The 27,363-nt window shown below is 41.6% G+C and overlaps 1 protein-coding gene across 1 annotated transcript in view; it reads right to left on the minus strand.

Moving 5' to 3' along the window:
- SND1 (staphylococcal nuclease and tudor domain containing 1) overlaps positions 1-27,363 on the minus strand; it is a 451,387-nt gene that overhangs the window by 406,487 nt on the left and 17,537 nt on the right. The window contains exons 2-8 of the mRNA XM_006771404.2: positions 19,499-19,648; positions 13,314-13,434; positions 8,965-9,043; positions 6,202-6,362; positions 5,371-5,462; positions 4,602-4,760; positions 3,270-3,376 (exon numbers count right to left, since the gene is read on the minus strand). Coding sequence (XP_006771467.1) covers positions 3,270-3,376; positions 4,602-4,760; positions 5,371-5,462; positions 6,202-6,362; positions 8,965-9,043; positions 13,314-13,434; positions 19,499-19,648 — 869 coding nt within the window. The remainder of the gene's footprint in view (positions 1-3,269; positions 3,377-4,601; positions 4,761-5,370; positions 5,463-6,201; positions 6,363-8,964; positions 9,044-13,313; positions 13,435-19,498; positions 19,649-27,363) is intronic.

Below are 27,363 nucleotides of genomic sequence, written 5' to 3' on the forward strand. Positions count from 1 at the left end.
CAACCTAGAGTAATTTAGAAATCATATCTATCATTCAGAATTGAAGGTCAGATAAAGAGCTTCACAGATAAGAAAAAGCTAAAGAAGTTCGTCACCACCAAACGAAGATTATATGAAATGCTGAAAGGTAATCTTTAAGAAGAGGAAGAAAAAAAAGGTAAAGATAAAAATTATGAACAGCAAATACATATCTATCAACAAGTGAATCTAAAAATCAAGTTAATAAAAAATCTGATGAACAGAGTAAACTAGTGAATATAATAGAACCAGAGGCATAGAAAGGAAGTGGACTGACAATTCTTGGGGGAAAGGGGTGTGGGGTACACGAAGAAACTGGACAAAAAACGGACACCTATGGATGAGGACAGTGGGAGGGGTAAGGGCAAAGGGTGGGGTGGGAACTGGGTGGAGGAGAGCTATGGGGGGGAAGAGAAACTGTAATAATCTGAATAAAGATTTAATTTTTTTAAAAAATCACCCTGGCCGGTGGCTCAGTGGTTAGAGCGTCGGCCCACAAACTCAAAGGTCATGGGTTTAATTCCCAGTCAAGGGCACATACCTGGGTTGCAAGTTCAATCCCCAGCCAAGGTTGGGGCATGTTAGGGAGGCAACCAATCAATGTCTGTCTCTTACAATGTTTCTCCCATTCTCTCTCTCTCTCCCTCTCCATCCCTCCCTCTAAAAATTATCCTCGGGGGACGATTAACAACAACAGAGTAAACAAATCATGTTGGCAGAAAAATTTTCAAGTACTAAGCCCAGTAGATATTCTTTGAGTCAGACTGAGAGAGGTAAGTGGAATATGTGCAAAGCTTTAAAAAAATAAATCCAGCCCTAACCGGTTTGGCTCAGTGGATAGAGCGTCGGCCTGTGGACTGAAGAGTCCCCGGTTCGATTCCGGTCAAGGGCATGTACCTTGGTTACGGGCACATCTCCAGTGGGGGCATCGATCAGGAGGCAGCTGATCGATGTTTCTCTCTCATCGATATTTCTAACTCTCTATCCATCTCCCTTCCTCTCTGTAAAAAAATCAATAAAATAAAAAATAAAATAAAATAAAATAAATCAATGAGCAGCTGTTTCAAGTATTTACAAATCAATGGATACATGTGCAGGGGAAGGGAACTATATTCCAAAAACAGTATTGCAACTGTTTTTAAATAAATGGCAAAATGAGAAAAAGACAAAGCCACATTGTAGTAGTTTTAAAATACATGAAATACTTTGAAAGAGATTTACCAACAACACAACCAAGTCAAATACAGCATGCAAAACAGCAGGCAAGTAATCACGTCATCTAAATATAATTTGTGTTCCTTGATCTAAACCTCTTTTATAATGATAAGCACTCTGAAAAATCCATAAAATCTCCCAGAGATGTTATAAAACATGTAGATACTACTGTCATTACACTCACTTTCTTCAGAGAGGCAGAAACTTAAAGAATGCAATAACCATTATGAACCAAAGTAATAATTTAGAGTAACAGACAGGATTTTCTGAACAAAAAAAAAACCTGAGCATTACAGATCAATCAGAGATATTTGGAATGCTGTACTTGATAAAGGGTATTGCATCTCTGAATTGAATGTAATTGTGTAACATTAAAGACTAATACAACGTTAATATAATAATTGTTTTCTTAATCTATTTTTGTCAGACATACCATATCAAATGCCCCAGATTAATACCTATTTTAATAAAAGGTTGCAAGTATTCCTGCTTACAGGTATAGAAGGATGTAAAAGACCTAAGAGAAGGGAAGGAAATTATAGGCATTCACTTCTTGTTCTCGCACATCTCTCAGCTGTGTGCCTCAAAGGCAAAAAATGTGAAGTTATCAAGTCCAGTAAGTATCCTATCTAATAGAGATAATATGCAAATTGACCATCACTCCAACACACAAGATGGCCGCCCCCATTTGGTCAAAGATGGCCAGCAGGGGAGGGCAGTTAGGGGTGACCAGGCTGGCAGAGGAGGGCAGTTGGGGGCAATCAGGCCTGCAGGGGAGGGCAGTTGGGAGTGACCAGGCCTTAAGCGGAAGGCAGTTGGGGGTGACCAGTCCAGCAGGGTAGGGCAGTTGGGGGTAGCCAGGTCTGCAGGGGAGGGCAGTTGGGAGTGACCAGGCCTGCAGGGGAGGGCAGTTGGGAGTGACCAGGCCTTAAGCGGAAGGCAGTTGGGGGTGACCAGTCCAGCAGGGTAGGGCAGTTAGGGGAAATCGGGCCGGCAGGGAGGGCAGTTGGGGGCAATTGGCCTGGCAGGGGAGCAGTTAGGCATCGATCAGGCTGGCAGGGGAGTGGTTAGAGGGTGATCAGGTTAGCAGGCAGAAGGGGTTAGGGGAAATCAGGCAGGCAGGCAGGCAGGCAGGCAAGTGGCTGGAAGCCAGCAGTCCTGGATTGTGAGAGGGATCCCAGACTGGAGAGGGTGCTGGCTGGGCTGAGGGACACACACCCCTGTGCACAAACTTTGTGCACCAGGCCTCTAGTAATTTTATAATTGTGAAATGAGCCATACGAGCCTGGAGAGTGGAACATCATCATCAGTGGTCAGTAGTCTTTGCTACATGTATCCTGCGTGGTGGTGTCTGGGACTTCCCGGATCATCGTCTATTCATCTTCTCTTGCTTCATCTGCTTCTATCTACCCCACCAAGTGAATGAGCTTCACCTACACCCCCAATCTTTGGAATATCCACTATCCTTTTTTTCCAAAAGAAGTTATTTTTACATCTGCACCTAGCCAAAAACATGACAATAGCACCTCATAGTTGCATTAGCAGTTATAATTAAAACATACTTTTAAATAAATTAGGGCACTAGGCCTCACAACAGCACTGGATGATCCTGTGTTAGGTCAGAGGCTCAATCTTTCCATCATATCCCTGGCTCCAACCTGCCTGTTTGGGAGTAGCTGGTAAGCAATTTCATTGCCTTCAAATGAACCTCAAGTTTATTCCATCCCAAATACCTAAAACCTGGAATTGGAAAGGCTTGTAAAAGAAAAAAAGTGACCTGAAAACATTAAAAAAGCACATCAGGTGAAGAATAATGTCTTGAGTAAAAATCTAGGTCCTTACTATACAGCACTGAATTCCACTGAACCTAAAGACTTGAAAGTCCTCGGTGAGATCCTAGCCTCTGGTGTAATTTCCCTAATCCTTTACAGAAATAAAACGGACACTAGCGTAGATGAGTGAGGGATCACTAGATTTCTTTCCCCAAGGATCCTTAACAAGATCTTTAGCTGGAAGGTTTCCCTGACAGGCCTTACCTCTCAGCTGCCCTCAGCTTCTCCGCCCCCCGAGTGTACACTGCAATCGACCAATCCACACAGCGTGCAAAACCTTCCTTCAGGAGGAGCTCCGTGATGTTGCCATTCTGAAAAACAAGGCACATGAGAAAGCAGGCACAGATTAAATCCAATGGCAAGTGACTAATTTCTCTAGTCCTCTGACACAATTAACATAGTCACAATCTAGTCTACAGTTCATTTAAATAACAACAACCCCAAAAATAAAACCATAGAGCCAGTTTCCTCATTAAGAAACCAGCCCTAACAAAAAGAAAGAAAGAAAGAAACCAGCCCTAAGACTGACAAGCTACTCTGTGACTCCTCTCCACAAACCTGCTTCATATCCTCACAACACCAGCATAGTAACTCTCACCTAATCGGAACAGGATAAATGTTAGTGGCATGGAATGGAATTGACATTTCAATAGCTCTTCTTGTGGGCAGAGGAGGATGTTAATCTTCAGTGGAGATTACACCTTATTATTTCCTTCGCTAAGATCAGCACTTACTCCCCTTTTCATAAGGAGAGAGCTGAAGAACGAGCTGAGTAAGGGAATAACTTAAGCTACATTTTGCCCAGTGAATTACAGTTCACATTCTGCTGTGACACAGAGCCATCTGGCAGGGCACGGGCAGACAGCTCGCACTCCAGAAGAAACAGACATGACCTTGGCATATTCTAAAGCAAACCTCCCAGCCTTCACAACTGCCATGAAGGAAGAATTCTCTAGCCAAATTATAAGTAACAGTAGTCTACTCTGTATTGGTTATAATAATGAAAATCCACTTAAACTTGGGTGTTAAAAAACAAGGTCATTTTCTGTCCAAGAATTAACCCGCCTATCAAAGTATACAGTAAGGTACAATTCACCAACAGTCAGAACATAAAGAATCTATTTCCTGCTCAATAGCCGATTTAGGGAGAAACTGGATAAGGCCTGGCATACACAGAATAATTTTTCCATAAAGATTTCCTCATCATAGTTCTACAGATACTCCAAATAGGTAACTTCTAGAGCTACATGCAAACTCGCAATCCTATCGTGCAAGTTTCAGTGCCCCTTCTAATTGATGTGGCAACCTCCCACCTTTCCTGTGCACAACCTCGACGACCAACACTTGAAAAAATAAGTGATAGCATTGTTCCTCTTCTGCTTGTAAATTCAGTCACATTTGAGATTAATTTCCTAAAAGTGAGAAGTTGCACAGATCTGCCCAATTCTATCAAATAAGTGACATCTCACTTGCAAATGCTGCAAAAACCAGTAGATACAACAAACCCATACTGTCCAGCAGGCATGGAACACTCACTGGATGAAGGATGGTACCCAGAACATTCTGGTTATGGCAGCTCTCCAGAATGATCTGAACATCTCTCTGAAGCAGTCGAGACTCGGTGAAAAATTTGGCTTCTGCGGCAAAAGGCTCTGGTGTTTCACTGCCATCTGCTTCCCGTCGAAAAGTTGGGCACTACAGCAAAAGTAAGGTGAGTGAGTAACGCAGCCTAAACCCGAGTGTTCAACACACACCACACCAAGCCGTCCAGAAAGCACAATCCAACAAGGCTGCACGGGGAAAGTCTCAGGGCAGGGCTTCCAACACTTTTCAAAACATTCTGGGGAAAAGTAACTGGAAATAGCATCATCTCAGACTTCATGGTAAGCCAAATAGAGCTCATGTTATCATGGGGAAAATAACTTTAATCCGTTGGAAATGACCCCTTGCCAAGAAAAAAACTCATCAATGCCTGGCATTAAAGCCTTGGCATTTTTTTTCCAATCAAAATGTGTATTTCACATTAAGATAAGCCAAACTCAGCAAACTTCAGAGCCTCCCATCCTCCACTGCTACATTTCAACAATCTCTCCACACAGCCCACTCCAAACAGACCCTGAGTACTTAAAAGTTTAAAAAATATTAATTAGAATTGTCCCACTGCAAAGTTTAAAGTACTCTAGCCAACGCTAATGGCCCATTCTAGGAAGAAATAGCAGATCCAAAGCCCACAAGTAGAAACATCTACCTATGACTGAACACTTCAACAAACCCTAAACCCACCCCCGTAGTCCAGTGGTCTGACCTTGATCCCTGACAGCATGACGGTAACCAGGTAGTAATCTGGGAGGAGCAGGGCCCTGACCACACTGCCGTCTCTCACGTGTTCGATGATAGCTACATGACAAAATAAATAGCTTAAGTCATTAGCAAAACTCACACCAGGGATAAACAATGCCCAATCAAACCGCACTGAACAGAGTTCCTCTCCCCAACACCCTCTGGAAAGCCTCCCTCTGAAAAATGATGAAGCACTGGCAGATCATGAGTATTCACACAACAGACTCTTCTACAACTATTCCTGGGGAACACAGATCAGGAGTGCCTTCCATGTCTTCTGAACTCTCTGGGACCTCATGGCTCATACCTAAGCTTTGTTATCACTAAGGTAAGTTGCTCATCTTAGTAGGACATGCCCAGTAAAAACTAATTAACAACAATTCAGGATTGGCAATAATTTTATTTTACTGAGTCAGTGTTAACAAGGTCTCAAAGTAGGGCCACAACTATATTGTATGTGCATGTGTTTAGATGTATAAAGAATATACATTTCTACCTCGGTTACAAGGATGGTATTTAAGTAGCCAACTTTTAGAAAACAGGAAGATCTCCAATGTGCAAAAACACCCGCCATTTGCCACCCTATACCAGCAAAGACTAACCCCTGCAAAGCATGTCTGATGTGACCCATGTGAACTGGATCAAGTTTTCTTCCAAAATACCACTGTGTTATTTTACCCTTCACAATTCCCCTTGGATAGTAAATAAGCAAAACAGGCTTTATAAATCTCAGGCAGCTTGAAAGCAAATAGAAAGAAATCGCCCCGAGTCACATCTGTCTGCCTGCCAGCCTTACCGTTAACAGGCTTCTGGTGGTGTGAGTCCACAAAGTGCCTTGGGTTCTCAATGGTATACTTGAGGTCCCGGATAGTATGTGAACCATTCCCGTCACTCCACATCCCTTTCTTGGCTGCCTTCGCTTGTTCCTCACACTCTGAAAGCCGGTTCTGCTCAGGACTGGGACATGAAAAATAAACATGTGTGGTTAGTGAGCTCTCAAAAGAAATGCCAGGGTCTCCTTTGAAGAGACCAAAACATTTATTTCAGATCAATAGCTTCAGACCCAAGCCTATAACCGGAAAAACACCATGAGTGCAACTTCAGGATTACAGATTTGTTTCAACAGCAGATTCAAATGTAAGAGCATTTAATGAGAAGATCCAAAAACACATATCTCACCACTGCCACCATCAGTGATTACAAGAGAGCAAGTTGGTGGCTCAGGGGGAGCTGCTCCAGGGGGTACAGCTTCATTTAACTATCCAGATTCGGGAACTGAAATCCAGGCAGAGCCCAGCAGGACACAGTGCAGAGAAAGTGACTAAGAACCACCCTTACTCCCTGTTGTCCACAGAACAGGCTGGAGAATGCAGAGCAAATACTGTTATTGCAGATATTACCCCAAAACTACATACATGTTCACTAAGGCCACTAAGCAACAGCAGTTTGAAAATGAAAGACGACTCCTTCATCAGGCAGGAAACCACACTCCATACAAGAGCAGCCAGAAAGTCAGCAGATAAACAAACAAAATCGGAATGGCTCTGCTCTTCACTCTCACACCTGTGCGAGCAACCTGCATGGCCTTTCCACAGCCAGGATGCTGGGGTCCATCAGTGGCTGCAGGCATAAATGGACTCTCCCACCTCGATCAGTAGGAATAGGTAAGGAAGGACCCCTGTCTATAATTTCTCAAACCAGAAGTCTTAACTACCTTTCTAACCCCACCCAAAAAGACAATCATATCCTCAGGGAACCAAAATCACATCCAGAATTCAATGAAAAAAGAAAAAAATGTAGCTTAAGAGACAGAAACAAGCCTTAAAACCGAGAAAAGGAGGTTTTAAGTCAAGACAACTTTGAAGAGCTCAGCAGGCGTGGCTAGATTCCCGGTTAGGGCACATGCTCAGCAGTGTGGGGCATGCAGGAGGCAGCCGATCAACAATTCCCTCTCATCACTGATGTTTCCATCTCTCTCCCTTCTTCTCTGAAATCAATAAAAATATATTAAAAAAATAAAAAGACAACTTTGAAGAAAAAAAAGGATTGGTACACCAGTGGAGATTTATTTGTTGAGATCCTATAATCCTACTATGAGCTTTTTAAAAATTCTTCATCCCGGTAGCAAATTGCAAATTGGATTCCTAAAATCTTTTGAGATGGATGGATAAATACTCTGGAACCGAATACCTACGGCAGGGGTGGGGACCATCCTAAAATCATGCCAGCAATTGTCCTTAAGATACAACTTCAGCATGCTTCCAAAAACACCACCTAAGACAAATGTTTTAATTCAACAAATTCCCAGCAAATGATTCTATGATGTCAGAAAGGACACAGAAGTTTATGGTGAACGACTGGGCTCCAAGACCAGGAAGGCGGGAAGAATGCAAAAAGTGCATTTTTGTCTGCTCAGCCCCATCATTAGTACAGTCCATGCAAATATTTATCCAAAGTAATTCTACAGTGACAACAGTCATATAATACAGCACTTAATGATTTAAACACCATCTTTAGCCTCCAAATTACTGATGTAGCTTATCACTTTTCAGAGACTAAAGTGTTAAAGTCAGCTGCAATTCAGCCTACTGAGCGCCAACACTGGTGAAGTACAACATGACATGTGCTATACAGTCTCCATATATTACACTCATTTCTAATAAGTTCACAATGCCATTAGCTAAACAAATCCATTTTTACCTACTACTAATTAAGTGTCTATAGATCCATTTACCAAAACAGACTTCAAAGGCTTTGGAGAAAGAGAAAATTTCCCTTACTTTAAAAAAAAAAACCATCGAGCCCTTAGTTTAAATTCTAAGCAGATTTTGCTTTGAATTCTATTTATTCTCTCCACTTTATTTTTCACTGCACTTATTCCTTGCACATGATATATATTTGTTCAATTGTTTATTGTCTCTCCATTAAAATGTTAGCAGAGGCTAAGTATGTTTGCTCAGGGCTCTATTCTCAGTGTCTAGAACAGAACCTGGCACATAGTAAGTACTCAATGAATCTTTTGAGATGGATGGATAGATATTCTGGAGCTGAATATCTATGGCAAAGGTGGGGACATCCAGCCCACAGGCCACATAAGGCCCTCGAAATCATTTGGTTTGGTCCTGCCACAGCATTAAATGTTTGACCAAAGCAGGCTAATTTTTAAGTTGATAATTTTGTATGGCCCTCGAATGATGTTATAAATATCCAAATGGCCCTTGGCAGAACAAAGGTTCCCCATCCCTGATTTATGGTTTAAGACATAGCCTGTTGAGTCTTATGATATGAAGACTAAAGCTGCCTTGTATCAAAGCTTGTTTTTTAAAGGAGTTACACACATCAAATGGTGAATGACCTGCTGGCTCAGAATAATCCACACCTGGGCAGGAATGTCCTAAAAGCCAGAGAGCACCAGAGCTTACCCAGTTTATGTCAGGGGAGAGCAATGAAAATGCAGCAAAGCCAATGTAGAGTTGACAAGCCAACCTCCCTTGAGCAACCCCAGCTCTCACAGTGGAGTAGAAGGAAGGCAGAGGGTCAGAGAGTAATGAAGACTTACTTATTAGCTCTCATGCCTTCTCTCCGGGTGGCCAAGCCCTCTGCAACCAGAGACTCTGCAATGTTTTCCCCATTGGTATCTGAGGAGAAAAAAAGAAAATTAAACACAAGATTCAAATGTGCTCAAATGAAACCCACTTTCACCCTTAGCTCTTCAAGGAGAATGATGTTGCCAGAGAATTGGACAAGGCAGCAATGCAGTGTTGTGTTTTTCAGAACAACTTTTCTCCCAAAATCTCTAATCTCTAAGTCCCAAAGGTCTATAAATCTTTTTCTCAGGACTTTCTAAGTTTCTTGTGTCTCTCCCAGGCCAAAGGCAATCTCAGTAACTACTGGAGAATGACAAGAAAGCAAGACACGCGCGGCACCCAAGGAGGAGGGTACATAGAGCACTGCCTGAGGAGGAAGGCCTGGAGCTGAATACACCTTCTGCCACGTAATATCTTAGACAGGGTTTCTCAGCATTAATCTGCTCCTCTATAAAATGAGAAGAGTCCCTGCCTAGATGGCTTCTTGTGAGAATTAAACAATAATGTCCGTAAATATCCAAGTACATAGGAATCAAAAATATACTATGCATACAATCAGATAGACAGGTTTGCTCAGGATTATCAATTACATTTTACACCAGAAAGTCCAGTTCCTCTCAGGGAGTCCTTTCATTTGTTCCAACAGGACACCAAGACAAGCTACGCAGTTTGACAAAGACGCGCAGGGGACAGTGTCTAGATTTCTCACCTCTCAAACAGCAGCCTTCAGAGCAGGCAAGAAAAATAAAGGTAAACATAAACCCAACCCGATTAGGTTTTACCTGGGCACTTGAACCATTAATTGCATTTCCATGCTACTGAAAAAGCTTTTAGGTTCTGTGTATTCTCTTAAATCTCTGCTTGTCAGCCAAAACGATAAAGGAAGCCATCTATGAGGGAATCACCACATAAAAATGTTTAATGTGGCAGAAAACAAGCTCCTAGATAAACTGAAACGCAGTAGTCTAGCTGATAGGTAATGTCAGCACAGAATAAAGTTCGGTAAGATTGATATTCATACGTCTTCTGCAAGCAAACAAGTATACACACCACCCCCAAACCCAACCTAAATGCCTTGCCATTAGCATGCCCCAATTTCTTCAACAAATTGTAAGCCTCTTTTCTTACCAAGAAAAGTTAAGATGAATGATATTTACACAAAAGACACTCAAATTCTGAGGCTGAGCATGGATCACAAGAACCTTTGCACTGAGGTAACTGCTGAGGCCAGACACACACCGCTATCTGACATTAGTAAATATTACACTGGTTCTTTCAAAACAACAGAAATACAAAGAATGAAAAGTCAAAAAAAGGAAGGATTCAACAAATAAGGGGAAAGTTGAACAGTTTCATCCCTGGCCAAGAGGTTGGGGATGAAAAGAACAGAGCTGGGGTACAAACAAGGTGATTGGCCATAATACCAGGCCAATCAACAGCACACCAAACAGATACTTTTTTAAGTACAGAGCACTCTGATAATGCCTGTCAGCAGGCCCACTTCTAAAAATTTAGTTCTGATTGCTCCTTCGAAGGGAAAAAAATACATTTCTCTGGGCCAATCTCCCAAGAAAGGCAACAAAATGGGGTAGAGAGAATACTGAAAACAGGAAATCTGTAGAGCACGCATCTGCTTTTCTTATTACTCACCAACTTATGAATCTGATCAAGTCACAATTGAGGATGGAATGAAGAAGAGGTGGGTAACTATATTTTCTCCAAAAGTTGGAAGACTAATCATCTCTTTTTTTAGTAAGTTCTAGGTTAACTACAATTTTTTAAATTCTACCATTCTCCCCTATCATAAAAAGAGTGAGTAGCACCCTAGCTGATTTGGCTCAGTGGACTGAAGGGTCCCAGGTTCAATTCTGGTCAAGGGCACGTACCTCAGTTGCAGGCTCAATCCCTGACCCTGGTTGGGGCACAGGAGGCAACCAATCTATGTGTCTCCCTCACATCAATGTTTCTCTCTCTCTGTCTCTCCCCCTCCTTTCCACTCTTTCTCTAAAAATCAATGGGAAAATATCCTCGGGTGAGGATTAACAAAACAAAACAAAAACAGAGTGAGTGGTCACAAACTAAGATAAATATATGAATACTAATTAATTATCTAAGCCACTGTTTCCTTTCATGAGAATGGCATTGAGAGTTGGCTAAAGTAGCTGAGTGAAAATATTAAACTTTAAGCCATTTAATAAACCTTTAAAACTCAGATGTAATTTTCAACAATTCTTCAGTACATATTTATTGATCAAATCCTATGTGCCATGTTTTATTCTAAACATTAATGTGTTCACTACTAAATCATATCCAGTTTATAATTTGGGTCAATTTAAAAAATAAACTTTTAAAAAATAACATTAAAGATTATTTTAAGTGTCAGAGTCTCTTAACATAAACAATTTGACCATTTCAGTTGAAGACCAATGTTATTTAAATGAACTCTTAGATCTATCTGTGCCCACAGTGAGGTCTCTTTCAGAATAACAGAAGATTGACCAGCTGTTTTTAAACTGAAATTCTTTTAGGTATGAGATCCTTGAACAACTGCATTTTGAAAACAGTGTACTTCTACTTGTGTTGCATTCTTTCTAACCAGTAGCCATCCAACAATAATGCTTATGTGTTTTATTTCCTATTATATTACTTGAATTATGTGTAAAAGGCAAATCTGTCTATTTCTCTTTTTTAAAAGATTCCGTATCTATAATAATAGAAGCATAATATGTTAATTAGATCGGATGTCCTTCTGGACAACCTTCCAGACAAAGCTGGTGCTGGAGGGAAGCTTGGGTCTTGGGTACCAGAGGGAAACCAGTGCCAGCAGCCGGGGGAAGGAAGGCCTACTCTTGCACGAATTTTGTGCATCGGACCTCTAGTATTACTATAACTTCCCATCCAATCAAGAAGCAGATAGCCATTTGTCTGAGGCTGGAAAAGGTGGTGTTCCTCTACTGGGTAAATTCAACAAGACACCTCCAAGGTCATGCCCAACTCGCTTTTCTAACATCCTACAATTAAAAGCAGAATCTTCAGAGGATGTTATTAGCCTTGTCATTCTACCCTGCTTGCTTACTCTAGCACTGACTACCCAAGTCAGATTATGTAAAGCAGCTCAATTGGAAGGTTGTTTTATCAAATAATCACAGGAAACAAAAATACCTAAAATAATTTCAGATGAACACAACTGCTTTAAGCTTTACAGAGAACATTCTACCAAGTATTTCAATGGCCTATTTCTGTTCAAACTCTATTCCACAATCTTTCTCTCCCTCCACCTAATCCAAAAGACCAGAACATCTAATATCCCATGAGCCATCTGATCTAGCTATATATGCACATACACAAACGTATTTATTGAGCACATACTCTGTTCCAGAGATAGGTACTTTACATATACTATCTCTTTAAATTCTCTCAATAACTTACAAATGAAGTAACTAGGACTTAGAAAACTTAAGGTTAAGTAAGGGTCCATGAGAGGAGAGCCAGGATTCTAACCCACATGTACACAACTCCAAAGCCTGTGTTCTTCCCACTGCAAAACATGTGGCTTACAAAAAACCACAAGCCATAAACAAATCTTTTTTTACTAAAGAGAGTCCCTATGAGCAGAAGAAAACCCACAAGATAAATAGAACATTTTAATAAAAATTAATGTTTTTTCTTGAACATTAACTTACCAGACACTGAATAACTGCACAAATTAATAAACGTAACATAAATAAACCTATTTTTCTTGTTCTCCAAAAGCGAAATATTTCCTGTTGCACACACCAAAGAAGTCATACAAGACTAATGACGTGGCAATCAGCTGCTAAAATATTTACTTCCAGTTGTAGCAGAGAGAAATGGTGCGCCAGAGCGTAAGGTAAATGAATGTAACACAATTATAGTAATCAGTCATTAGTGAATGTTGTAGTTCGTTATTAATAATTATGTATAACAGGATATTGTAAAAATTAAGTTATGAAATTTTTATTAAGACGTTTTTTACATACCGTTATATTAGCTGGGCTGCAAAAATATCCGTTGTGGCCGCATGCGGCCCACGGGCCACGAGTTTGACATGCTTGCTGTACAACAATACATCTAAACCAAGCCAGGAAAGCAGACACAGGAGCCAATAGGACACCGGAATATCAGGGAACTCCCCTGCACCTATGTGCCATGAACTCACACTTCCAAGTACATCAATAGCCAACTGTCCTAGAGCTACCTCCACCAACACTCACACTGGCCTTCCACCACATGAAAACTGATCGAAGGAACCTGAGACTCAGGGAGGAGAGAAATGAGTCCTTTCCTCCTTGCTACTCACCTTTTCCAAGGTAGATCATGCCATACTCTCGTCCCTGGGGAGTCTTGTTTTCTATCGTGAAACAGACTTCCTTCCCAATAAGCTTCTTCCGAAGGAACTCTCGAGCAGGAAATGCCCAGGGCTGAGAGACAAAACAAATGTGACACATGAGAACCCACCACAATCATCATTCAAGTTCATTTCTTCAATATCCTGGCCCTGCATTAGGCCCTGAGAATATAAAAATGAAATGCACACACTGATTGCACACTTAGGGAGCTCATAAAAAAGGAGGGTCTAGCAGTGGATTTAACTAGCACAGCCTTGAAAACAAGCCTCACAGTTTCCCAGTCACTGGCAGGAGCACTTTTTCCCACATCACTGTCTATTCTGAGCTATAGCTTACTTTGTGAATAATAACTGCCCATAATTTTATAGCACTTACCATATACCAGCCACTACTCTAAATGCTTTTTATTTATCAGCCCACTTCTGGGCGGGAAGTCCAGATTCCAGGAACTTACCTAGCCAAAGGGAAGTTATAAATAACAACTACGACCTCCATTTGGTCGCCTCTATCCAGTTTATGAAGCACTTTCACCAAATATTAAACTGTCCTGAAACCAGTTCAAGGCACAGTCAAAGCAGAGATAAGGTTCTAGTGCTATTCTTATTTCAGAGTGAGTCCCCTACTCAAGGAAGAGCCTTGCTTATGTCATTTCCTCCACCTTTTTTAAGAACAGCCAACAGAGTTGAGAATGGCAAGAACTATTCTCCCCAAAATGTCTCCCCTCTTCTACTGCTCTAGTCTGAAGCTATAGTAGTGGGAATCTCCCAGGATCTTGGGGAGGACACCAGTAACAGGCCCTGGTCACCTTGACAATGACACAAGGAGTGAGCCACACATCTACACAACAGGAAGTAGTCTCCATGTGATCTCAAGATACTGTGCAAAGGGATGGTTTAGTCCCATCCACAGCCCATCACTTCTAGGATGGCTGTCTCCTCTGAAGCAGCCCTGTCAGTCAGTGGCCACAGGCCCTTGAATTTACAGTCTGGACCTAGCTCAGTGCCCCAAGTTCCCTTAGAACAAAAATGAGGAAGAAGTGGGAAATCTCCACCCAGTGATGACTACCACCCCATCCTCCCTGAGGGTCACATGCAGAAAAAAAATGCAAAGCATAGAACGGAAGAGTGGTATATGATAAGCAGGCACTGTCTATTCAAATCTCATAGAACCAAAAAACTCGGACCACCCACCCTAAAGCAGGGGTGGGGAACGTCCGGTCCGCAGGACATGTAAGGTCCAAGAAATCATTTGGACTGGTCCTGCCAAGGCATTAGAGGCAAGTTAATTAAATGTTTGACTATAGCGGGCTAATTTTTAAGTCGATAATTTTGTATGACCCCCCCCCCCCCGCCAATTATGTTATAAATATCCAAATGGGCCCTGGCAGAAAAAAGGTTCCCCACCCCTGCAAGGAACAATAGTATATACATGACCTGAAAAGAAACCTGCTGCTGACCTATTCAGCCCATGAGGATTGTTACACAGGTTATCCAAAAAGCTCTTCTACAAGAAAAACATCCGTATGACTTCCCAGAAACCAGAAGCCATGCAGCCAGTTGGGCTAGTATTCACAATACCAGTCCTGTTATATAAATCAATTGCAGATGGTTCTAGGAAGAACTGATCCTAAGTAAGTGCTCTCCAAGACACAAACTCTTACACTCAATCATCTAATGCTCTCTCCTCAAAGTATCAACAAGCAAAAGAAACAATCACTCAATGACTATATATATATATATATAATGTCCCATTTGTACCCGTTACCCCACTCCTAAAAATTAAAAATAGTACCTTTATCAAAGAGTCTGATGACTGATAAATTAGCCCAATTATCAACCAATCACAAAAACACTACTGAATCTAGTAACACAGGCTCCTACCATTTTTATTAACTTAGTGATCCACTTACTCTAAAAATATCTTCAACTATAGATATAATGCTTAGGATCTAGGTCTGAGTGCCATGTTAACATCTAAAATTCAGTAACACACTGCCTTCCTAAACATTTGGGAAAATTCTGAGAAGACAAGTCCTCCTAAAGGAGGCCAAGACTTTGGTAAAAATTCATTTATCAAGGGTCAGTTCACAAGGAACTATCTAGCCCCTATGGGGAAACCTGCAATATCTACCAACTAGGCAGAATGGCTAAAAGCTTTTAAAGCTTGCTGAAGGAGCATCCTTCTCCTAGGACAGTCCAATTTTACACCTGGTCAGTCACTGGCCATGGGAGAAAGTCATACTGGAGGGCTTGAAAAAGACATAGACCTAATCCTGTAAGAAAAAATAATAAATCTAGTTTTTATAACATCCCTTTCTTAAACCAGCCTTCTCAAGTTGTGTTTCACTCAGGCTGGGCAAATTCATTAACTGGACATGATATTATATGAAGAAAGGCAACTGGGAGAATCAGGAAAGAGACTAACCACCTCACTCCTCACACGGCAACAAGGAACTCCAGGAGAGAATCTTTGTAAAAGTGTCCACACAGATGACAGCCAGCAGAAAACTACCTGATGGAGAAGGTTATCCCAACAGAGCCTCCTAGAACAACTCTTAAGGGACAAGCATAGGGAAATTTGCTCAAAGCATTTATCAAATAAGGTCCAGCAGGACCAACAGGAAGAATAACTGGTCTTGTTCAAATGATTCCAGGGCTCCATCTAAGAAGCAAATGGCCATTAAGTACTTGGGACTCAAAATTCCCTCTTCCCTTTAGAATGCCCGACAGTAGGCAATCTAGCAGCTTGCTCTCCACTCCTAGACTCAAGCAAGGTTCTGATGTCTACCATGATAAAATTAAAAATTCAAATCATTTCTTTGGACCAGACAGAGTTCTGAACTACTGAAACAAGATGAAATCCCATAGCAATGTAAAACCTTAAAGCTACCAGCTTTTGTACCTGGCCCAATGTTGAATGTTTCTTGTAACTAATCTTCTCTTCTAATCATCCCACTGTACCAGCTGTACGTGTAACTAATCCCTGTCTGCCCCAACCACCCCACACCCCAATTCTCAAAAGTTCCACTGAGCACAGGACTATGACATTCATTTCTATATTCCTCATGAAACCAACAGAACTTCACACATAAGAGGAGCTCAGTAAATCTGCAGGAAATAAATATATAATTTCCACAGTGCCATCAATGCAGTATCTAGGCTGCCTAGAAGCAGTGAGGTAACAATGGGGATTAGCCTGCAACAACGCAGTGACGGCTGGGGACACGCTATGGAGTTGCTTTTATTGCCACAGGACTGAGGAGAGAGAGCTGAGTTTCTTTGAAAGAAGATATCATGAGGGAAAGCAGAAAATAATCAAGTGAATGATATTTCGGATAGTAAAACAAAGGGAAGTAAATGAGCAATAATGTCCTTGAGTCTATTAGAATGTGAAAATATTAGACAACATATTCTAAAACAATTAAAAGTCAGAAACAAGGGTAGTGCCACATTGCACAATCCACTGATCCCCCAAAAAGAGAAACACAGGTTCTTTTCCTCATTGTTCATGTAAATGTGCATTCACTGTGCCCTGCTTCACATCAGGCAATGACTAGGCATGTGATGAGAGATAAGGTCCCTCCTCTCAAGGAGCTCTGTAGAGCAGGATATATAAACATGCAATAAAATGTTATGAATGCTAGGACAGCACAAAAATAGGACAACAAAAGGAAATGTCAGGAGTGACTTCTCAGGAGGCTGAATCTTCGGAGATAGAAGGAGTTCACCAAGACCAATGGAGAAGGGGCTCCTGATGGAGGGAGCAGCAGGAGCCAAGGCACAAGCAGGCAAAACTTAAGTGGCTCTTAATCTTTCAGCATGGCTGGAACTTAGCGTCCGGAACAGGGTCAGTAAGAAACTAAAAGTCAAACCACAAATGGGCTTGAATCCCAGGCTAAGGCATTTAAATTTCTCACAGAGGTAATGGGGAATCACTGAAGTCTGGAAATGACAATGAGCAAGGAAATAAAAGTACATTTCAAAAAGATCTGGTAGCATATAGAGAAAGGATTGGAAGGAGAAAGAAGGTAAAGAGACTATTATGTTAATACTAGAGACCTGGTGCACAAAATTCATGCACTGGGCGTGGCGGGGGGGGGTTGTCCCTCAGCTCGGCCTGCACCCTCTCGCAGTCCAGGACCCCTCAGGGGATGTCCGCCTGCCATGAGCCCAGCTCCTGTCTGAGTCGGGGGCGGGAGGGGAGAGCACCACTCCACCAGAAGCTAGTTTGCTGCTCCTTAGGAGCTGGCCGCACCCCCCCACCCACTGGTTGTTCAGGAAGGTCATTCTTGCTTTGGCCCTCTCAGCCCCGGCTTCATGCGGACATTCGGCTGCTCAGTCTAATTAGCATATTAGCTCTTTATTATATAGGATTCCAGGACTCCAGTCAAGATGGTGGCGTAGGAAAACATAGTACTGCCTCCTTCCACAGCCACATCAAAATTACAACTATAATACAGAACTGCCATCATTCAGATCAGCCCGAAACCAGGCTCAATAGAAGTCCTACTAGGAGGTAAAGAAGAAACCACATGGTGACTGGTAGGAGGGGCAGAGACACGGAAAGGACTGGTTCCACACCCATGTGCAGTGGAGTGTGGCGGATAAAAATTGGGAGGGAGCCTATGTTCACAGCAGCACCATTTACAATCGCTAAGACCTGGAAACAGCCCAAGTGGCCATCAGGAGATAAGTGAATAAAGAAGCTGTGGTACATTTATACCATGGAATACTATGCAGCAGTAAAAAAGAAGAATCTCTTATCCTTTGAGACAGCATGGAGGGACCTGGAGAGTATCATGCAAAGTGAAATAAGTCAGCCAGAGAAAGACAAGTATCACATGATCTCACTTATATGTGAAATTTAATTTAAAAAATAAACTGATCAACTGAGTGGAACAAAGTGTAGGACCTTGAAGGAAAGGTGGGGGAGGGTGGCACGCCCCCTATTGGGGATCGAGCCCACAACCCAGGCATGTGCCCTTGACTGGAATCGAACCCGGGACCCTTCAGTCTGCAGACCAACGCTCTATCCACTGAACCAAACCAGCTAGGGCCTTCACTGCCTTCTTAATTCAAACAAAATACTCTATTATAGATGAAAAAAAACTAAACATTTTCCCCTCAATAAAAGATCTCCATGAATTGGTATGTCAGGGAAATAGCAGAAAACAGCTGAGGTACCAACTTGTCCAACCTCATTAAGTTGGGACAAAGAAAAAATAATTAGAATCCAGAAATTTCATTTTTGAAAACCAAAGCACAACTAAAAGAGAGACAAGAGCTGATGTTTGAAAATATAGGAACCAAGAAGACTAAACAATACCAAAATAGGACTTGTAGCAGCTGCCTGGAGAGGTAAGGCCTGAAGGAGCCCAAGGCAGACCACAGGGAAGGCGAGGTAGTTAGGCGTTAGTGGGGGGGCGGGGGGAGGGGCGGGGATAAGGAGGGGATGGTGGAGCAAAAGCTCAGAAGTTTCTCAAACACCATAACACAATGGTTCTTGACTAGTATTGAGCCACAGTTGCTTTGAGAAACTGATAAAAGCTCCCTTCCTTAAAAATTCATGTTTACACAAAATTTTGCAAACTTCATAGAGTTCCAATGCCTTTATGGATCCCAGATTAAGAATCTGTAATAAAGCACAGGTCTAGTGTTTATAGTATGCTGCCATTAGAAAAATGAGAGCACTTGCACAGGCAATAAATTTCCCTGGAAGAAGACACAAAATACTAGCAACGTCAATAGTCCTTAGGGATAAGAACTTGATTTTTCACTGAATACCCTTCTAAATTTTGAACGTGAGTGGAGAATTCAAACATAAATTAATAAAAGAGCTCTGCCAAAACCAACGCCAACCTCAAATGGCCGAGACTACCTGGGAAATGTTCTAACCTATTCCAAGAGATGGAGGAGGAAAACAGACAAACCTGAAAAGGGAAAAGGTCCCTCAAGGGCAATGAATGTATACAAACCAAACCGATGCAAGACACCGTGGGTATGTCCAGGGTCATCATTCCTGTGATATAAAAACAATCAAAATACACAGAAAAGAAAGTGCAGATCAACCTTCCATCGGTCAAGACTGGGCTCCCCTCTGGGTCCACAGCCTCAGGGAGGCCTCAGGAAGAACCTACCTCATCAGGCGTATCTTTTGCATCTGGTTGTGCTGCAGCCGCCCGGCGGGCAAGGTTTCCAGCTCGAATGTTGCTAAGGTTGATCTGTCTCTCAGGAGGAGGCCCACCACGAGGCTGCCCTCGGACAATGATGGCACACCCAGACAGGACCTGAGGGTGAGGAGGAAAATAAAAGAAAATTAGTGCTCTGGAGGCAACAGCACCATAATATAGACTGTTCAGTACTGTACCCGCAACATGTAGAATAGTATTTGACACCTTGAAGGCACTTAAGTATTTGTTGAGTAAATGAATGAGATTATTATTTTACTCTTCACCTGATTTGAGAGAGAGAGAGAGAGAGATACATTAATTTGAGAGAGAAACATCAATTTGAGAGAGAAACATTGATTGGTGCCTCTTATATGCACCCTGACCAAGGATCAAACACACAACGTAGGTATGTGCCCTAATGGGAATCAAACCCACAGCCTGTGGGATGATGCTCCAACCAACTGAGCCATTTGGCGAGGCCGAACAAGATTATTTTTAATTTTATAAGAGAAACACCCACTCTGAAATAATCTCACCCAGAAATACAAATAGGAATTGAACAAATGCTACAGAAGTCATAAAACAGACTGATCAGGGTGAAGAGGTAAGGCAGACGGAGGTTAATGGCCTTTATAATTAAATCCCTGCAAGCACCACCACCTGTGTTCTTTTCAACTATTAGGAAGTTAATGTCTCCATCCACACATTCCATTCCAGCGCAGAAGACAGGGAAGGCCCACAAAAAGGCAAACTGGAGGAAGCAGCCCCTACACACCATCAGAAGAAGCTGAGTAAGAGCAGTGCAGCCAGAGCCCAGTGCTCACACTTCCATTGGACACAGCGCTCAGAGTCTAGGCTACGAGAGAAAAAATACAGAAGTAATCTAGAAAGCCCATGTTCTAGATGATTGAAGCAGAAAAATCTAAGAAGCACCTTAAGGCTCCTAAGCACAGCAGCTCCTTTTCTCTCTCTAATCAAAGACACCAGGCATAAAATCCCCTTGCAACTGTGAAAAGAGCTCTGAAGCTCACTGGTATTTAACTTTTAAACATTTGCAGAGGAGAAGAAAGGAGGATTTCAAATGGGAGAAGAGAAGAAAAGGAGTAAAGAAAAACTGACATTACCCAACTATTCAAGTTGTCTTTGCTCAGTGAGACATGACTTAATGAATAGTTGGGCTCAAGCACTGGCTTCACTAGATCTGAAAGACTCTCATTTCCAAGCTTCAAAACCAGAAGAGCTGCTGACAAGTTCATAGATACAAGATTGTGGAGTTCTGCCAACGTGGCGTTCTTAGTAAAGGAACAGTCCTTGGAAAAGGAAGTTGCATCAAAGGAAGAAGGGAAGGAGTACGAAGGGCAGCCTCTCCTATACACATCTGCTTAGCTGACAATTCCCCTTCACCTCTCCACCTTAACTCACACTTTAAGTTATAAAATATTAATATAAATACGAAAGTACATTGAAACATAAATGTACATGTTAAATAATAAGGTAAACAAATAACTCAGTAACCACCACCCAAGACGAGAACATTGCCAGAACTTCGGATCCTCTCCATGTCCCCCTCTACTTTAGCGCCTTCCTTCTCCCCATCACCATGATCCTGGCCGTTGTGATAATCCCTCCCTTGCTCTGCTGTACTAGTACAGTGTTGCCATCTAAGTACATATCACTAAGCAATGTGGTTTCATTTTGCCTATTTCTGAACTCTATATAAATTGAGTCTACAGCATATACCCATCAGTAACTCGCTTCTCTTGCTCACTGTTTTTTGTGGGGGGTCTTTTGTAAAACTAATTCATAATCATGTGAAACACTAATTTATTCACTTTCACAGCTGTATAGTATTTATTCCATTGTATAACTTTACCACAATTCATTTATCCATTCTACTACTTTTTATAGAAATTCTGTCCAACAAATACACATATTCAAACTTCTTAAAAAAATAGTGTTCTAATAAATGTCTAAATATCCCCAATACCTTTAGCACATAGACCTTGGTCTTAATGGCTCCTCCCTAGGTGATTGAAGCTACACCATGACACACACAATAAAGACTATCTCCTTACCAGTTACAAGTCATGTTCTTCATTTTTATCCTCTGATCAGGTGTGACCAGGGATTAAACTTTACAGCTTCCAGTCAAACGGCCTCGCCACAGCCTTTCCTGAGAACTAATGCCCTGGATATAATCCTGGGGAACTGACATTCTAATAAGACACACTCTCAAACAAAGCAAAGCCAGGGAAGAACATGTCCACTAAGGCAGAGGCTGCTTCATGTTCTGGAAATGAGAAGGACCAAAGAAAAGGAAAAGAGAATTGCTCTTTTATAGTTAATTCATATATAGTTAATTCCTCACAAGTGGCAGGAACAAGAATAGCACGTGCTAGAATACCTACACTTGAAATCATTCATGCCAAAATTTCAAACAGGAGGAGAGCCCAGCTATATACAGCAGAAAAATCAGACCATCTGTCTCCAATGCCTGCTCCTCAGTTTTAGTCAAGTTTTCACAAAAAGTAATAAACCACTCCCGGGGAGCCAGTATCTCTTGGTAAGCCCAGTTAACAGCTAAGGCCCATTTACAAGAAAACTCACCTTGGCTAACAAAGTAAACTCTGATAAATGAGCACTAACCCAGGCTAGGATACAGTCCTTATTTCTCAAGTCTGACAAAGGTCACTGAAAAGCTCAAGAACAGAATGAATGATTAGAAGAGTCCCCCCTTTCCCTTAAATATATCAGAAAGGTATTATCTCTAATGCCTCTACCTAGTACACTAAGTTCCTGGGGAACAGTGGGTCTATAACTATTATCCTGGTTCCATTAAGGCCTTTGGCAGACAACTTGTGCATAGGAATTTTGCAAAGCTACCTTTGTATAACCTCCACTCTCCAGAAATGTTATTCTAAAAAAATGCTATCAGAACTTTTTATACTACTCCAAATAATGCCATTCAGACAATAGTCAATGCTTGAATTAATACTGCAGAGAGATGACTTTTATTTTAGAGGCTGCTCTACAACTTTTATACTAATCCTATAAATCCTATATAATAAAGAGGTAATATGCAAATTAACCCTCACACCCTCACAAGATGGCTGGGTGAGCAATTAGGAACCAGCGGTCCAGGATTGTGAGAGGGATGTCAAACTGCCGGTTTAGGCCCAATCCCCGGGATCGGGCCTAAACCGGCAGTCAGACATCCCCCAAGGGGTCCTGGATTGGAGAGGGTGCAGGCTGGGCTGAGAGGACCCCCCGACACCCGTGCACAAATTTCATGCACTGAGCCTCTAGTATAATAAAAGGGGGTAATATGCAAATTAACCTTCACACTGTCACAAGATGGCTGCGCCCGCAGTGGAAGCAGGGTTCCCGTAACGAGCGATCAGCGGGGACTTGAGGCTGCGCCCCCAGCCCAGCATGTGCGGGGGACCTGAGGCTGTGCCCCACGCCTGGCGGGGCTTGACAGGGGCCCTGAAGCTGCACCTCCCACCCGGCAGGACTTGACAGAGGGACCTAAGGCTGCACCCCCCACCCAGCAGGGCTTGATAGAGTGAGACCAGCTGGGTCTGGATATCGCCCAATGGGGGTGGGCCCGGCCGGGTCTGGATCTCGCCCAATGGGGGTGGGCCTAGCCGGGTCTGGATCTCATGTGATTTCAAGGCGCACGCTGGTGGGAGGGAACTTGACTCTGGGTCCCACAGCACGCCCCAGACTCTGACAGTAGGAAGATTTTCATATACATTTTACTAATTTTCTTTCATCTCTGACATTTCTATTATAGAGAAAGGGCAAATAGCAATATTAAAATATTTCCTCTAATTAATTCCCTTTTAATGTACACGAATTTCGTGCACCGGGCCACTAGTGTATACATAATATCAAGCAGCAGACAACAATTCAAATTCCTATGCCACAAGAATACTCATATGGCAGACGCTGCTATTCCTATGCCCCCAGGAGAAAAGAACTGACTCCTGTACATCTGTCCTCTGTAACTCTCTCCCCTCTTCTGACCATAGCCTTGGCAGAGAGGCAGGAAGAAACTCTCTGCAGACCATCACAGAAGGAAGAGAGACAGGTCTATAAGGGAAGAACTAGTCTCCTTCCTAGTATTTATAGGAACCAAAGTAGCAGAAAGGAAGTCTAGTTTGTTTGGAACTATCTCCATTTTATCTTCCATGTACTGTTAAACTCCCTCCACCTGCCTCACTGGTCAACAGTCTTCACTCAAGTTCTTCCTCAATAAAAATACTTCAATGGCCTTCTCTTACCTAAGGTTCTCCACCAAATAAAGCCAAGGAGAAATAGCTTCTAAAAGGGGGGGGAAGGGGGGGAGATACTTAAAATGTCTTGAAGTAAAATATGAAAAAGAACCAGGGTCTATATACCAAACAATTTTTGTCTCATGTGACATCAAAACAAGTCATTTTTCCTCTGTGAAAGACCTGACATCTAAGTTGATTATTTTCATAGTTTTTGTCATTGACCGATTAATTTATCCTTTATTAACTCAATAGAAATGTATGAATTCCTACTATGTGGCAAATGGTTCACTTCAGTGAAATAAAACAGACAAAAATGTCTATTCCTGGAAAGCTGACATTCTACTGGGGGAAGACAGACAAACAATAAACATAAGTAAAATATATTGCTTATCGAAATTTTAATTTCAGAGAAATATTAAGATTGAGAGGAAACTGTCATGCGTAATTGTTCTGCCAAAGCTATACTGATTCATGTTGCAAACTTTCATGGATGCGGTAATTATCCTTAATTGCTAATTTATAAGCCATAGAAAGCAAGTCATATGGTAACTGCTTTATCATATTACATTAATAAAGTGACATTCTAGAAAAATGATCTTGGTCCTACCTGACACATTAGGAGGTCTGTGAAAATAGCTGTCACAATGAGTCAGTTTGATTGAGGTTATGGATTAGACATTTCTCAGCTCTGCCAAGAAAGATTGCAGAGGGACTCAGCGTGATTCAGAGGAACTGGCTTCAGGGCACACATTGGATGGTGACAAAGGCTGAAATAAGCCAGCTGAGAAGGAAAATGGAGACTCAAACTGTTCAAACCCACTTACAGGTTGACTAGGAGATTTACACTTCATGGGTAGCCGCTAAAATGTTGCTCAGCAACAGGAACACCACAATAGATCTTCATTAGATCCTGATAAACTATTTGGTGCATTTAACTCTTAAACCTCCAGACCACAGACACGAGAAAATAGAATAATTCTTAAAAACCTAACCACACTTAGGGCAAAGAAGGCAATGGTACAGAAATCCTTACACATGTCAATGAAGCCAGTATTTTTTTCACAGCCCAAAGCAAAAATCATCTTGGTCAGAGAACGGAATCTAATAGCTGAAAGCATCTCACTAGCTCTACAAGGACTGGCTTAACAGGTCTACCAACATCTTAAGATATAATAGTTCTTATGTCAACCTGTTAAGATATAACAGGTATACCTTTGCAATATTTGCCAATATGAAGAATAATGACAGCTATCTAATGAATACTAAAATGCTACACAAAACAGGCCCAAAATAAACCCACACATTTATAGCCAGTTAAATTTCAACAAGGGTGCCAAGATAATTTAATGGGGCAAGAATCCTTTCAACAAAAATTGAAAACTGGGTATCCAGGTGCAAAATAATGATGTTAACTTTTGTTTTGTGAGGTAGAGGTTTTGCTCAGAAAGTGAAACAAAGAGTTACCATATCACCCAGCAATTACCATAATTATAACCAATACATTGTAAGAAACCTAAATGTAAGAGTTAAATGATAAAACTCTTAGAAGAAAGCAAAAGTGTAAATCTTCATGTCCTTGGATTAGGCAATAATTTCTTAGATATGATATCACCTTAAAAAGCACAAGAAACCCCCCCCCAAAAAAAAAGATAAACTGAACTTCATCAAAATTAAAAACAGTGTGCTTGGTTAAGAAAATGAAAAGAAAAACTTGTATTGGATAAAAGTCTAGAATATAGAATAAAGAACTACCATAACCCAACAATAAAGGCAACCCAATTAAAAATGGACAAAGGGTTTGAAAAGACACGTAACCAAAGAAGATATACAAATGGCCAATAGCACATGAAAAAATGCTCAACATCATTAGTCATGAGGGAAATGCAAATCAAAACCACTATGACATCACTTCACAGCAATTACCATAACTATAATCAATAAGACAGACAATAACAAGTATTGGCAAGAATGTGGAGAAATCCGAAGCTGCATAGATTGTTGGTGATGCAGTCACGACAGAGAATAGTCTGGCAGCCCCTCAAAAGTTAAGCAATGAGTTACCATATCACCCAGCAAGTCCAAATATACCTAAGAAAAATAAAACATGTCCCACAAAAACTTGTATAAAATATTTATTGCAATACTGTTCATAATAGCCAAAAGGAGTGGAAACAACCCAGATGTCCAACTTATGAATAGAGAAATAAAATGTGGTTTACCCATAACATGTTCTTATTCAGAAATTAAAAAGGAATGAAGTCCTGCCTGGCCGACGTGGCTCGATGGTTGAATGTCTACCTATGAACCCAGAGGTTGTGGTTCAATTCCCAGTCAGGGCACATGCCCCGGTTGCAGGCTCAATCCCTAGTGGGGGGCATGCAGGAGACAGCCTATCAGTGATTCTCTCTCATCACTGATGTGTCTCTCTCCCTCTCCCTTCCTACCTGAAATCAATAAAAATAAAAAAACAAAAAGAAACAAAGTCCTGATTGATGCTACAACATGGACAAATCTTGAAAACATTATGTTAAGTGAAAGAAGCCAAACAGAAAAAGCCACATATTGAATGACTCCACTTATATGAAATGTCTAGAATAGGCAAATCTATAGAGACAGAAAGTAGATTAGTGGCTCCCAAAGGCTGAAGGGAGGGAAAAGCAGGAAGTAACTGTTAATGGGTACAGGTTTTCTTTTTCTTTTGCCTTATCAATGAAAATGTTGTGGAATTAGACAGTGGTGCCAGTTGTGTGAATACGGTAAAAACCACTGAACTGTATGTATACTTTAAGAAGGTGAATTTTATGGCATGTGTATTTATTTCAATGTTTAAAAAATTTAAGGTCCAATATAGAAGTATAAAAGCATGGGGACATAAAAATGTATATCAGTCCTACAGAGGATTTCCATCTCTTGTAGGAACATTAGATGCTTAGCTGAACAACACTAACATTTTTTTAAAGGCAGCCCTGTCCTGGACAGTGTGCTGAGTGGTTAGAGCATCTGCCTACACACTGAAGGGTTGGATTTCCAGTCAAAGGCATGTACCTGGGTTGCAGTTTGATCCTGGGCCAGGGTCAGGGGTGTGTGCAGGAAGCAACCAATCAATGTGTCTCTCTCACACTGATGTTTCTCTCCCTCGCTCCCTCCCTCCCTTCCTTCCGCTCACTCTAAAAATCAATGGAAAAAATATCCTTGGGTGAGGACTAACAAAAAATAAAATAAAAATAAAAAGGCAACTGACTCAGAACCTAAAGTCAGACATGGTGATTCACTACAGAATGGAAGGCTACTATAAACTTTCAAGTCCTCTAGAGATAGCAAGATAGAAGTCACAGGGAGGAAGCAAAACTGCAGTGAAACCTACAAAGCTCTTAAAAAGGTGAAAATGACTGAAAACAATGCAAGCTTTCTGAAAACAATACAGCAAGTACAATGAAGTCCTTTCCCTGTGTGACACAGAAAGGAGAACCAGAAAGTTGGGCTGAAAGGTCCAGAGCGCCCTCAGGGAGCCCACAACTGCCACAACCCAAAGGCTGCAGGTGTAAGGGCTGC

The sequence above is a fragment of the Myotis davidii genome, unplaced genomic scaffold (genome assembly GCF_000327345.1).
Source record: "Myotis davidii unplaced genomic scaffold, ASM32734v1 scaffold705, whole genome shotgun sequence".
NCBI lineage: Eukaryota > Metazoa > Chordata > Mammalia > Chiroptera > Vespertilionidae > Myotis > Myotis davidii.